Source organism: Pan troglodytes, chromosome 4 (genome assembly GCF_028858775.2).
Source record: "Pan troglodytes isolate AG18354 chromosome 4, NHGRI_mPanTro3-v2.0_pri, whole genome shotgun sequence".
In the NCBI taxonomy this organism is placed as follows: domain Eukaryota; kingdom Metazoa; phylum Chordata; class Mammalia; order Primates; family Hominidae; genus Pan; species Pan troglodytes.
In genome coordinates, this window is record NC_072402.2 from 178,718,774 (window position 1) to 178,731,097 (window position 12,324).

A 12,324-nucleotide genomic window follows, 5' to 3' on the forward strand; every position below is an offset into this window, starting at 1 on the left:
AAATTGCAAGGGTAGTGGGGGTCTCAGCCGAATGTTGAACCATTCCATCCCTGTACTGAGGTTTCTATTGGAAACTGTAATTGTAGTTTAATGGCTCACTTCTGGCCTTTCACAAGGCATCTATCCTCATGAATAAACTGTGTTTGTGTGTGGGGGGGGGGGCGGGGGTTGAGGGCCAGGTTATAGTAGCAGTTGAAATGTTTAGTAGGGCCAACTTTATGGTTCTATTTATGAATGCTTCCAGACCAACCACCCCAAAACTTTTAACCTGAGGAATAAATTAGTTTTGAATTAAGTTCTTCTGGTGAGAACTGCCTTGCTTAAAGAATTAAAAACCCTTGACTTTCCTCAAAGACCATGTTGACAGAGACTGCTAACATGAAGCTTAAGTTTTCTGAATTATGTTCAAATCTTTAGAGGAATGAGGATTCATCTTCCACTCTTACGTGTCAGGGGTTGGACCTGCGGAGTCTGCTTTTTCTAAAAACTGACTGCAACCACTTTGAAATAATCAGCTCTTTCCCTCAAGAAGGTTCCCCAGGTTGAAGGTAGGCCCTGATGATCTGCACCTGGTATGTAGGACGCTGATGGGGTTTAAGTTCAGGGAAACTGCTATGTGACTTCTCACAAACATCCCACCTGATGCTACCCCAATCCTGAGAACTTAGACGGACAGCTCCCCTTCCCCCTCAAAGCCTTGTTTACTTAGTCCATACCTTGCATCCAGTTCGCTAGTGCAAACTTAATGTGTAAGCAATGTAGATAGAATGGAGCTTTTTTGCATATAAGAAAAAAAAACCTAAAAGTCAGAAAAGCCAGTTTTTTAAAAATTTATTTGTAAAGCTCTGCCATAAACTTCTAGCGTGTGCCAATGGTCACCTGCCACACTCGCACCAGATTGTCTGTGTAGCCAGCAAACAGAGTCTGCAGGGAAGAAATGACAGTGACAGGTCAGGCTGGCATAAATTCTGCAGTCTCACTAGATTCAGCCCAAGTGGCTTTTTTTGAGATCCATCCACCTTGCTCCATTGTCTAGGCTGGAGTGCAGGGGTGCGATCCTGGCTCACTACAGCCTTAAGCCCCTGCAGTTCAAGAGACCCTCCCACCTCAGCCTCCAGTAGGCATGTGCCGCAACACTGGGTAGACTATAAGAAACCGCTCTCATTTTAACAGCCAGATTGTAAGTGGTAGTTATGTATTCCTTGAGGAAGAAACAGCTGGTGATAAGGCTCCAGACATTTGAAAACTGGTCAGATTAATTAAGGTATTAATTGAAGGCTGACAGCCACTGCGTTCCACATCAGTCTTCCCTCTGATGCAGAAACACATTCACTGGCATGGCAAACGAGGGCATCCTCATCAACCTGGCTTGTCATTTCACTTTATGCCAAGGACACTGCTCTTGTGTCTGACAGACTAGATATACCAACAGAATGAGAGGGAGAAAATTAACTGGAAGCAGAATCACCTGAAAGGACAGACCCACTTACCTGGCCATCAGCAGACCAGGCCAGGGAGGTGCACTGGGGTGGTTCTGCCTTGCTGCTGGTACTGATAACTTCTTGCTTCAGTTCATCTACAATGATCTTTCCCTCTAAATCCTGGGGAACAGGGCAAAAGCAACCTTAAGACTTACCAATCAGAGAGTCCCCTCTTAAAAGCCCCTCAAGATTCTCAAGTTAAAAAGGGATGATTTTGCTCCCTGGGGTACATGTATCAATGCCTACATGCATTTTCAGTTGCCACTAGTGGAAGGATGGTTTGCTACTGACATCTAGTAGAAGCTGGAAATGCTGCTGAACATCCTGGAATGTACAGGACTGCACACCACAACAGTTACCCAGACCAAAATGTCAATTACGTGGAGGCTGAGAAAGCTTAGCTCCCAGGTGGGAGCCAGATGGCATATATAATAACCAAAACATTGTCAGGGCTCAGAGTGCAGCCAGGTACCCAGTCAACTGTAACCCATACTCACCCAGATCTTGATGCTGGGGCCTGTGGCAGCACACAGCCAGTAGCGGTTAGGGCTGAAGCACAGGGCGTTGATGATGTCCCCACCATCTAGCGTGTAAAGGTGTTTGCCTTCGTTGAGATCCCATAACATGGCCTGGCCATCCTGGACACAGGTAAGGTAAATCAGGACGCTGTGACCTCTTCCAGATGTTAATTCTGCCCATCTCAAGATTCTGTCAGAATCAATTCTTACCTTTCCTCCATTACCCCAGGCTTCTTTGAAAGCTAATGACTCAAGTACCAATATTTATCTCTGTATACCTTTCCTTTAACGTAAGACCTTACCAACCCCATCAAAAAACCCCTCCCAACTTACATAATTCACTCCAATCATTTCTGAAAACCAGGATCCCAATCTCATCAACTGCTTCAAGAAACCAACTTTAGGCTGGGTGTGGTGGCTCATGCCTGTAATCCCAGCACTTTGGGAAGCCGAGGTGGGCGGATCACCTGAGGTCAGGAGTTCAAGACCAGCCTGGCCAACATGGTAAAATCCTGTCTCTACTAACATACAAAAATTACCCAGGAGTGATGGCGGGTGCCTGTAATCCTAGCTACTCGGGAGGCTGAGATGGGAGAATTGCTTGAACCCGGGAGATGGTCGCGGTGAGCCGAGATCGCGCCACTGCACTCCAGCCTTGGCAGCCGAGTGAGACTCCGTCTCAAAAAAAAAAAAAACAAAAAACAAACAAACAAAAAAAAACAAAAAAAACCCCACAGGCTTATAGAAAATCATCTTTTTCTTCCAGATAGTATGCCTTAACTGTCATTTGCTGAAAGTAATCTTTGGAAACATATTCTCAGATTGCCATTATCTCATTATCCTCCTAAAACCATCTTGGCTAACGTTTGCCATTTTACGTTAGAGACGCTGGCTAAGTGCTCCTTCCATGACGCTGTCTTCCACTGAGTAGGAGATGCCTTGTCCCCAAATACCTTGCCTCCAGAAGCACAGAGGGATCCATCTGGAGAGACAGTCACCGTGTTCAGATAGCCTGTGTGGCCAATGTGGTTGGTCTTCAGCTTGCAGTTAGCCAGGTTCCATACCTGCATAGACGTGCGGTTGACAGGTGAACATCCTAGCTCTTGATGAGCTAGGGTCAGGCCCAACAAAAAAGGGCTTGGCACTTCTGGATACGGTAGCCATTTCTCATTCAGTAACATGTCCTGGCCACTTCACGTTAGATTATAACACATATCCAATGCAGTGTGCTGACTTACAAGGGACATCAGACCATGTGACAAGGGAAAGAGTCAACTGAGGGAATCTGTAAAGCTTTCCACAGGACTTGGAGTGTATGACCACCTGGGAGCACACCCTGACTGGTAAAGCCGCCCCTGCCTTGGCTTGACACTCACCTTGACCAGCTTGTCCCAGCCACAGGAGACGATGATAGGGTTGCTGCTGTTGGGCGAGAAGCGGACACAAGACACCCACTCTGAGTGGCTCTCATCCTACAGAAGATGAAAAGGAAATAAGGGCAAACAGTCCTATCCCATGAAATGCTAGACCTCCCAGCCCTACCCCTCAGTAGGATGATGGCTAGCAGCACCTTTCAAAAACCAAGAACCCAAACCTTTAAGCTCAATAGAATCCCTTTAGATTCCAGGCAAGAAAATTTTTTAAAAATTTAGAGATGGTGGCTGGACGCAGAAGCTCACGCCTCTAATCCCAGGGAGGGCGAGGTAAGTGGATCACCTGAGGTCAGGAGTTTGAGACCAGCCTGGCCAAAATGGTGAAACCCTGTCTCTACCAAAAATACAAAAATTAACCAGGTGTGGCGGCGGGTGCCTGTAATCCCAGCTACTGGGGAGGCTCAGGCAGGAGCATTGCTTAAACCCAGGAAGCGAAGGGTGCAATGAGCCAAGATTGTGCCATTGCACTCCAGCCTGGGCAACGAACAAGTGAAACTTCATCTCCAAAAAAAAATATAATAATAATAATAGGGCCTGGTGTGGTGGCTCACGCCTGTAATCCCAGCACTTTAGGAAGCCAAGGTGGATGGATCATGAGGTCAGATCAAGACCATCCTGGCTAACACGGTGAAAACCTGTCTCTACTAAAAATACAAAAAATTAGCCAGACCTGATGGCAGGCGCCTGTAGTCCCAGCGACTCGGGAGGCTGAGGCAGGAGAATGGCGTGAACCCGGGAGGCAGAGCTTGCAGTGAGCCGAGATCGCACTACTGCACTCCAGCCTGGGCGACAGAATGAGACTGTCTCAAAACAAAACAAAACAAAACATAATAGTAGTGATAAGGCCGGGCACGGTGACTCACGCCTGTAATCACAGTACTTTGGGAGGCTGAGGTGGGCAGATCACCTGAGGTCAGGAGTTTGAGACCAGCCTGGCCAACATGGTGAAACCCCATCTCTACTAAAAATACAAAAATTAGCTGGGCATGATGGCACACGCCTGTAATCTTCTCAGACACCCAACCATCGGCTTCTGAGCTGCGGCAACTCCCTTTCACCTTTTCACCACCCCCCACCCATCCCCAAATCCCCGATCCAGCCCCCAATCTGCGATCCCAAATCTGCGATCTAGCCCAGAATCCATCTCAAAAAAGAAAAAAAATAAATAAAATTTTTTTTAAATAGATGGGGTCTCACTATGTTGGCCAGGCTGCTCTCCTGTCAAGCAGTCCTCCCACCTTGGCCTACCAGAGAGCTAGGATTACAGGCGTGAGCCCAGCCCAGACAAGACTTTAAAAAGGCAAAGAAAGCGGGGGACGGTGGCTCACGCTTGTAATCCCAGCACTTTGGGAGGCTGAGGCGGGCAGATCACCTGAGGTTGGGAGTTCAAGACCAGCCTGACCAACATGGAGAAACCCTGTCTCTACTAAAAATACAAAACCGGGCATGGTGGTGCATGCCTCTAATCCCAGCTACTTGGGAGGCTGAGGCAGGAGAACTGCTTGAACCCAGGAGGCAGAGGTTGTGGTCAGCCGAGATCACGCCATTGTACTTCAGCCTGGGGAACAAGCGAAACTGTCTCCGAGAAAAAAAAAAAAAAAAAAAGGCAAAGATAGGCAGGTGGGGGCTCACGCCTGTAATCCCAGCACTTTGGGAGGGCAAGGCAGGCAAATCGCCTGAGCCCAGGAGTTTGAGACCACCCTGGGCAACATGGTGAAACCCTGTCTCTACTAAAACACAAAAAATTAGCTAGGCGTGGTGGCTGCGCACCTGTAGTACCAGCTACTCGGGAGACTGAGGCACCAGAATCCCTTGAGCCCGGGAGGCAGAGGTTGCAGTGAGCCGAGACTGCGCCACTGCACTCCAGCTTGGGCAACAGAGTGAGACTGTCGCCAAAAAAAAAAAAAAAAAAAAAAAAAGGCAAAGGTTAAGAGGGTGGAAGAGATCCTTGGAGATGGCTCACTTTACCTGGACAGTGTATTTGCACACACCCAGGGTATTCCATAGCTTGATGGTTTTATCTCGAGATCCAGAGACAATCTGCCGGTTGTCAGAGGAGAAGGCCACACTCAGCACATCCTTGGTATGGCCCACAAATCGCCTCGTGGTGGTGCCCCTGAGAGGGAGGAGTTTGTCATTCTCAGACTTAGCAAACACTCTCATTCAACGGTCAGACCCATTTCCTGGGCTTTGTCTCTGTCTCATTGCATCACTCATACAACCCTGGATTTGGCTCTGATCACAGAGTCAAGTGACTGAGTATATGAAAGAGAAGAGCCAAGTGACAGAGAATCCCTTCAGAATTGCAGGACATGTCCTCACTCCCACTTGGGGATTGGTTGACAATGCCATCTGTCATCACCAGGACCCTCTAATTCCACCTGCCAATTACCTGAGCTTTCAAGGTAAAACATGTTCAAACTGCTGCCCACTCAGAACTGTTGCACCTGGCAAAAATGTTCAGCCACACTCCTCAGCAATGCTGAGTAACTTATTTAAAGTGAGGGAGGCCAAACATCTTCTGTAGGTGTGCTCTGCTTTCCAGTTCCCAAATGGACTGGATCTCCCCTGGGAAACCAGCCAATTGCATCCACCTCATTTCTGCCCAGATTTTTCCCAAGGCCCCAGAGCTAAGTGAGCAGCTACTTGCGTTGTGAGATCCCAGAGGCGCAGGGTTCCATCCCAGGAGCCTGAGAGGGCAAACTGGCCATCTGAGGAGATAACCACATCACTAACAAAGTGGGAGTGACCCCGCAGAGCACGCTGTGGAATTCCATAGTTGGTCTCATCCCTGGTCAGCTTCCACATGATGATGGTTTTATCTAAAGGAGGTAAAACAGAAGAAAAATCAGTGAGGAACCCGCAGCCCGTTTGTTAACACACTGGATAATTCACTAAGTGTCAAGGTCATGAGTGGGTTAACAACAACTAAGGACGCTTAAGGAGGGATGGAAAGAACAGACAAGAGCAGTTACAGACCAGGACTGAGTGGCTCTATTCCAGACTAAAAACGCACGTAGAGGTAAACTGTACCCTGATAACTTTTTTTTTTTCTTGAGATGGAGTCTCGCTCTGTCGCCCAGGCTGGAGTGCAGTGGCATGATCTCGGCTCACTCCAAACTCCACCTCCCGTGTTCAAGCAATTCTCCCGCCTCAGCCTCCCAAGTAGCTGGGATTACAGGCACCTGCCAGCACGTCTGGCTAATTTTTTAACTAGAAATGCGGTTTCACCATTGGCCAGGCTAGTCTCTAACTCCTGATCTCAAGTGATCCACTCGCCTCTGCCTTCCAAAGTGCTGGGATTATAGGCGTGAGCCACCGCGCCCGGCCTGTATCCTGAGAACTTAATTTAGGTGCCAGAAATACAGACACCCTTTCCTGAAACTCAGACGAACTCAACAGCCACTTTGTGTCTTCTCTGCAACCAAATGCACAGCAGTTTGTGGCTGTAGAGTAGCTGGGGCCTCCTATGCCTACCTCTGAGGGCCGACAGAAATGTAGTAATGAATGCTGGAAAAGCCACTTCAGGCGCTACAGGATTGGATGCTTTTACTGAAACCTGTCCCACTCAACAAATTTTACGATTAACAGCCAGACATGATTCAAAAGTCAGACAATTCTTAACAGTGTAGCAGCAAAGCGGAAGCACAAGAAGCGTCTAAACGCAGTCAGGAACACAGGGATAGGGACGGGGAGAACCAGGGGCAGAAAAAGTAGGCCGAGACTTGAGCCACGAGGTCCTCTGGAGTCCACCTGCCTCCCCACGAGCCTTGGGCCGGGCGGCAGCTCAGAAACAGCCTCTGGATTTCAGCACCGACACTCAGATGGCATGTTGGGGTCATCACCGCCCCGCCCGGCCCGTAGGCCCCCGGCCACACTACGAAGGAGAAGGCAAAAGATATTTTTAAAGTTTCCAACTCTCCAACCCTCCTAGCAGCTGCGAGCTGATGTACACGTAGGTTCTCATCTGCAATGTGGTTCGCCCGGGTTGAGGCCTAGGCTCGGGTCCGCACGCCCCAATTCACAATGGGGCAGAGAAGTCTGTCAGTCCCCGCCAACTCGCGCGCCACCGGCCTGCCACACCACACGCGGAATCCCCTACACGACACGCGGAATCCCCCAGCCCTGCAATCTCGGGTCCTGAAATCTACCTTAGTCCGTACCTCGAGAGGCGGAGAGGATCATGTCCGGGAACTGCGGTGTAGTAGCGATCTGGGTTACCCAGCCGTTGTGGCCCTTGAGGGTGCCACGAAGGGTCATCTGCTCAGTCATGGCGGCGGCGAGCGCGTGTGTCGCTGCAGCGACGAGGATGGCACTGGATGGCTTAGAGAAACCAGCACCACAACCGCTCCTGCCGCCGCCTTGCAGTGAAAGAGAGAGAGAAAAGCCCCCCGCCGGAACCGGAAATACCCGCTCGACCATGCAAAATGGCGAGCCCCATGATACATTTCTGCTCAAGATGGCGGCGCCATGTAATGCAAAAGGCAGAGGGAAATTGCACGGCATCACAGTCCCGTCTTCCGTACAACAAAATCTGACTGCACTTTACAAATACACTCTGAAACAAGCACATTCAAGTGTTTAAAAAGGCTTCTCACGGATGATGTAGAGCGAGAAGCGAAAGAGGTGAAGTGTACGGCACATTCCCGTGAGGACCGCCTGGCTGCTTCCCCGCCCCTATGTGGCATAGCTCGAGCTCCGCCTGTTCCACTTGGTGCGGGGAGGGTTGACGGGGCAACCCCAGGGGAGCTTAATTTTCATTTCACTATCGTGGGTAACGATGGGCAATTTAAAAAGTAGAGTATTAAAATGTTAAAAATAAACTTTAAAACTGTGCTTCCGGAGGGTGTTCTCCCCTCACGAGGTTTTTGTTCTGATGCACACCAACTCCGGAAGGACTTAGTCCAGGCTGGACTAAGGCAGGAGAGGGTTACTCTGGATGAGCTAAAAATTGGTCCCCTTTTCCCGTGCGCGGTGGCTCATGCCTGTAATCCTACCACTTTGAGAGGCCGAGGCGGGTGGATCACTTGAGGTCAGGAGTTCAAGACTAGCCTGGCCAACATGATGCAACCTCTTTCCAAATAAATAAATAAATAAAATTAAAATTAGCCAGGCGTGGTGGGGGGTGCCTGTAATCCCAGCTACTCGGGAGGCTGAGGCAGGAGAATCCCTTGAACCTGAGAGGCGGAGGTTGCAGTGAACCGAGATCGCGCCACTGCACTCCAGCCTGGGCAGCAGAGCGAGACTCCGACTCAAATAAATACATACATACATACAATAAAATAATAAAGTAAAAATTGCCCTGTGTGTTGCTAGACTGCCAATCCGTTCCTGCCTAGGCCAGAACACGGGAAGCTCTCGCAGAAACGGAAATGCCCAAAGGAGGACCTTAAGGTTCTGACTTCTGGGGACATCTAGTGGAAAGCTCTCTCTGGGCCCAGCCAGCGTACACAAAAGCCCAGGGGTCTGGGGGTCCAACTGTGCCCTGAAGGACATGCCCAGACAGGGAAGCGGTGGAACACGGATACCTAACTGTCCTTCTGCCTTCCGCTCTACCGCAGGAATTTAAATAAGTAATGGCTCCCATTCTCACCCATCTCTGACTATGAGAGACAGTGTTGGCACCATGTCTATTCAAGTAGTTTTAAACAGGGGCACAGATCAGGATGATAGCAGCCACCAACATCTATGCAAAATAAAGGGGGCATTATACCTAAGTATATACTTTTCTATTTGTGACATCTATCAACTTTCGTTTCTCATCTGTGAAATAAGATTGGAAATAATATTAGTATCTACATTACATGGTGGTGTGGAAAGTAAAGAAGCAAATGTAAAGCGCCCTGAACAAGGCAGAGTAAATGTTGTGAAACTTAGCACCTCTTGGGTGCCAGGCCTTATTTTAGGTCTTGGGGACACAGCTGTGAACAAGACAGAGGGGGGACCCTGGTTTGTTTTATTTGCAGTTTACTTCCTACGGTATGCGAAGAGGGGAGAACATTGGAACAGAGACACGGAGAGAGCCCTGCGGGTATATGGGAGAATAATGTTCCTGTGGAGGGAAGTCAAATGGGGGAAAAATATTTCAATCGGAGGGAAGAGTTAGTGCCAACGTACTGAGCTGGAGTGTGGAGGGGCTGAGGACAGAGCAGGGAAATGGAGGGTGCAGTTAACCTAGGGCCTTGAAGGCCTGGAGAAGAACCTTGGCAATGTCTGCTAGAAAGCCTGCGTAAAGGCAGAAGACAGGCGAGGGACGGTGGCAGAGCTGCCGGAGGCTGTAGACGCCCAGGTGTGCAGAGAAGGCCAGGATCCCTCCCTGAAACAGCTTGCTCGCCTGGTCCTCTGTAGGTTCCCCTTCCTTCCGCCGCAGTCTCCCTTGGGCTTTCCGGGACGTTGTCCTGGCTGTGGTCCTCCGCAGCCTGTGGACCATCCTAAGGCTCCAGGTTTGTATACATCACCTGCCTCCTTGGCACCCCCAGCTGACTGTTCTTACGGGACTCAATCCCTACCCAGGTGATTGTGGTGGTCGTGGAAGACCCCTGCCTTCACCCTCCCGCTAACCAGCTTGCTGCCCCCCACTCGGGTCATGCCAGCGCCTCCCTGAGCCCTCGGGCACAAATAGGTGAACGACCACACCCGCCTCCCGCTGTGGACTGAGATTCGCGGTGCGAGGGGTTCCCGGGTTGGGGACCTAAAACGCCGAGGAGTTCCAATTTGTCCTCGAGAACACGCGGTTTCTCCATTCGCGGCCGCCAACAGCACTAGATCACAGTTACATTTTTTTTCCTTTCGCGAAACCTCATTCGGTTCTCTTTTTCTTAAACGTTCCACAGGGAGTCCAGGTCCCCACCCACGCCCAAGGAAAAGGCCTTGCCGCGCCGCGGGTCCCTGTCCCGGAAGCGGGAGGTTGCCACGTCCGGCCCCACCCTGCCCCGCCCCCTTTCCCGCTCCGCTCCGCTCCGGGGCCGCCCTCTTTCCCTGCCTCGCGACACCCAGACCGAGATCTCGGGAATGCTCCGACCCCCTGCCGCCGTCTCCCGGCCCGGTTCTCTTTCACTAAAAATAGGCGATTCTGGCAGCGCCCCTCCTATGGGGCCTTGGGGGCAATTGGGGTTTTGTCTTAGAGCCCGTGTGGACCCGGATGACGATGGCAGCCCGAGGAGAGGGAGGGCTGACTGTATGGTTGGCTTTCCAACGACCAGACCCTGCAGGATTCGGCTTTTCCCTTTAGAGTTTTCCTCCATCCCCCTCCGTCCCTCCCAGGGGATGCCCGCAGGCCACAGTGGTCACTGAAGGTCAACCCTGAGCCGAAGAAGTGGCCTCGACCCTGGGGACCCCTTCAGGTGCAGCTTGAGGGGGAACGGCCGCCTTTCCCGTTGGGCACCCAGCTGTGGCTGTGCCCCCGTCCTCGCCCAGCTCCCGGCATAGGCATGCGCTCTGGGCCGGGGCCGGGGCCGGGGCAGGGGCCCCCCGCCTCCCCGGGAGGAATCGCTGGGTTGACTCTGGGTCAGCAAAGGGAGCCCGGCCCTTTCTAGCGGGGGGACGTCCTGCAGCCGCTGGAGGAGGCTGAGTCACGCTTTTCCCACCAGAAGTCTACCTGTGCCTGCGCCCGCCGGGCCTGCCGGCCTCTTCCTTCTCATCCAGGGGGCCTCTTCTCCAGCCTCACGGAGGTGGGAAGCTTGCTGGAGGCCCCTACCTGCCTTTTGGGGAAGACCCCGAGGCTGGCCCACGCCCTGCTGGCAGGACCCTTCCTGACTGGGTCCACCGTTCTTCTGGGTCTCACCACTTCTCCCAGCCCCTGGGCTGCTTCCTCTCTCCCGTGTCTGGGACCCCAGAGGCACCACTACCATTCCATACAAGGTAAGAGTCCCAAGGAGAGGCCGGGCACGGTGGCTCACGCCTATAATCCCAGCACTTTGGGAGGCCGAGGCGGGCGGATCACGAGGTCAGGAGATCGAGACCATCCTGGCTAACGGTGAAACCCCGTCTCTACTAAAAATACAAAAAATTAGGGCGTGGTGGCGGGCGCCTGTAGTCCCAGCTACTCGGGAGGCTGAGGCAGGAGAATGGCGTGAACCCGGGAGGCGGAGCTTGCAGTGAGCCGAGATGGCGCCACTGCACTCCAGCCTGGGCGACAGAGAGAGACTCCGTCTCAAAAAAAAAAAAAAAAAAAAAAAAAAAGTCCCAAGGAGAAATTGGAGAGGCTCTCCTATGAAAATCCATCTCACCATTCCTTTTCTGAGGAGTCCACAGGACCTGTACAGTTGGAACCAGCCCCTCAGGCTTCCCTGCCAGAGCCCTTTTCTCCAGGAGCAGAGGCATCCATCCCCTCCTGCCAGCATTCCAGACCCTGGAGGGCTTGCGCGGTGGCAGGTTTTCCCTTGAATGCTGAGGTGAGGCTGAGGGAAAGGTGCGTGGCCAGGACCAGAGGGCCTGCTGACTGCCAGCTAAAACTCTGGGCAGGAGGCTTTCCCACGTACTTTAAGATGATGACCAAAATCCTTACTGTCTCCCTGCAAAATCCGTGTGGCTTCCTCTGGCGTGTCCCATACTCTTGTGTTTGTGGCCAGACTGGGCCTCCCCTCTTCCTCCAAACTCATTAGTTCTCTCCCACACAGAACACACATTGTTCTGCCTGGAAGGCCCATCACATCCCTCCCCAACCCTCTCGGTTCAATCTAAGCTTTCTTGGGGTCTCAGCTTAGGTTGCCTGTTCAGGGAAGCCTCTGGGACCCTCAGGTCTAGGTCACATTTGTTTCATGCTTTCACAGCGGTGGTGTAGTGTATACTGGTTCTTCTTATCCCTCAGGTGTCTCCTCACAAGGACTGCTCTGTTTCTGCTAAGTGTTGCATTCTCACCACCCAGTGGAGGGTTTGGCCTGTGGAAGATTC

General features: G+C 51.6%; 1 protein-coding gene and 2 non-coding genes across 3 annotated transcripts; all 3 read right to left on the reverse strand.

The window, feature by feature from the left end:
* Positions 1 to 814: 814 nt before the first annotated feature.
* Positions 815 to 10,333, reverse strand: RACK1 (receptor for activated C kinase 1). Its single transcript, XM_518165.9, has 8 exons — positions 7,596 to 10,333; positions 6,083 to 6,254; positions 5,401 to 5,548; positions 3,376 to 3,471; positions 2,953 to 3,063; positions 1,979 to 2,119; positions 1,491 to 1,601; positions 815 to 924 (listed from the first exon to the last, which is right to left on the reverse strand). Exons 1-8 carry the CDS (start codon positions 7,936 to 7,938, stop codon positions 859 to 861), a joined length of 1,188 nt encoding a protein of 395 aa, XP_518165.4. The 5' UTR covers positions 7,939 to 10,333; the 3' UTR covers positions 815 to 858.
* Positions 5,723 to 5,801, reverse strand: LOC112209317 (small nucleolar RNA SNORD96 family). Its single transcript, XR_002944060.1, has one exon. It is a non-coding gene; the product is annotated as a small nucleolar RNA SNORD96 family (small nucleolar RNA).
* LOC112209339 (small nucleolar RNA SNORD95) lies at positions 7,216 to 7,283 on the reverse strand. Its single transcript, XR_002944080.1, has one exon. It is a non-coding gene; the product is annotated as a small nucleolar RNA SNORD95 (small nucleolar RNA).
* Positions 10,334 to 12,324: the final 1,991 nt, after the last annotated feature.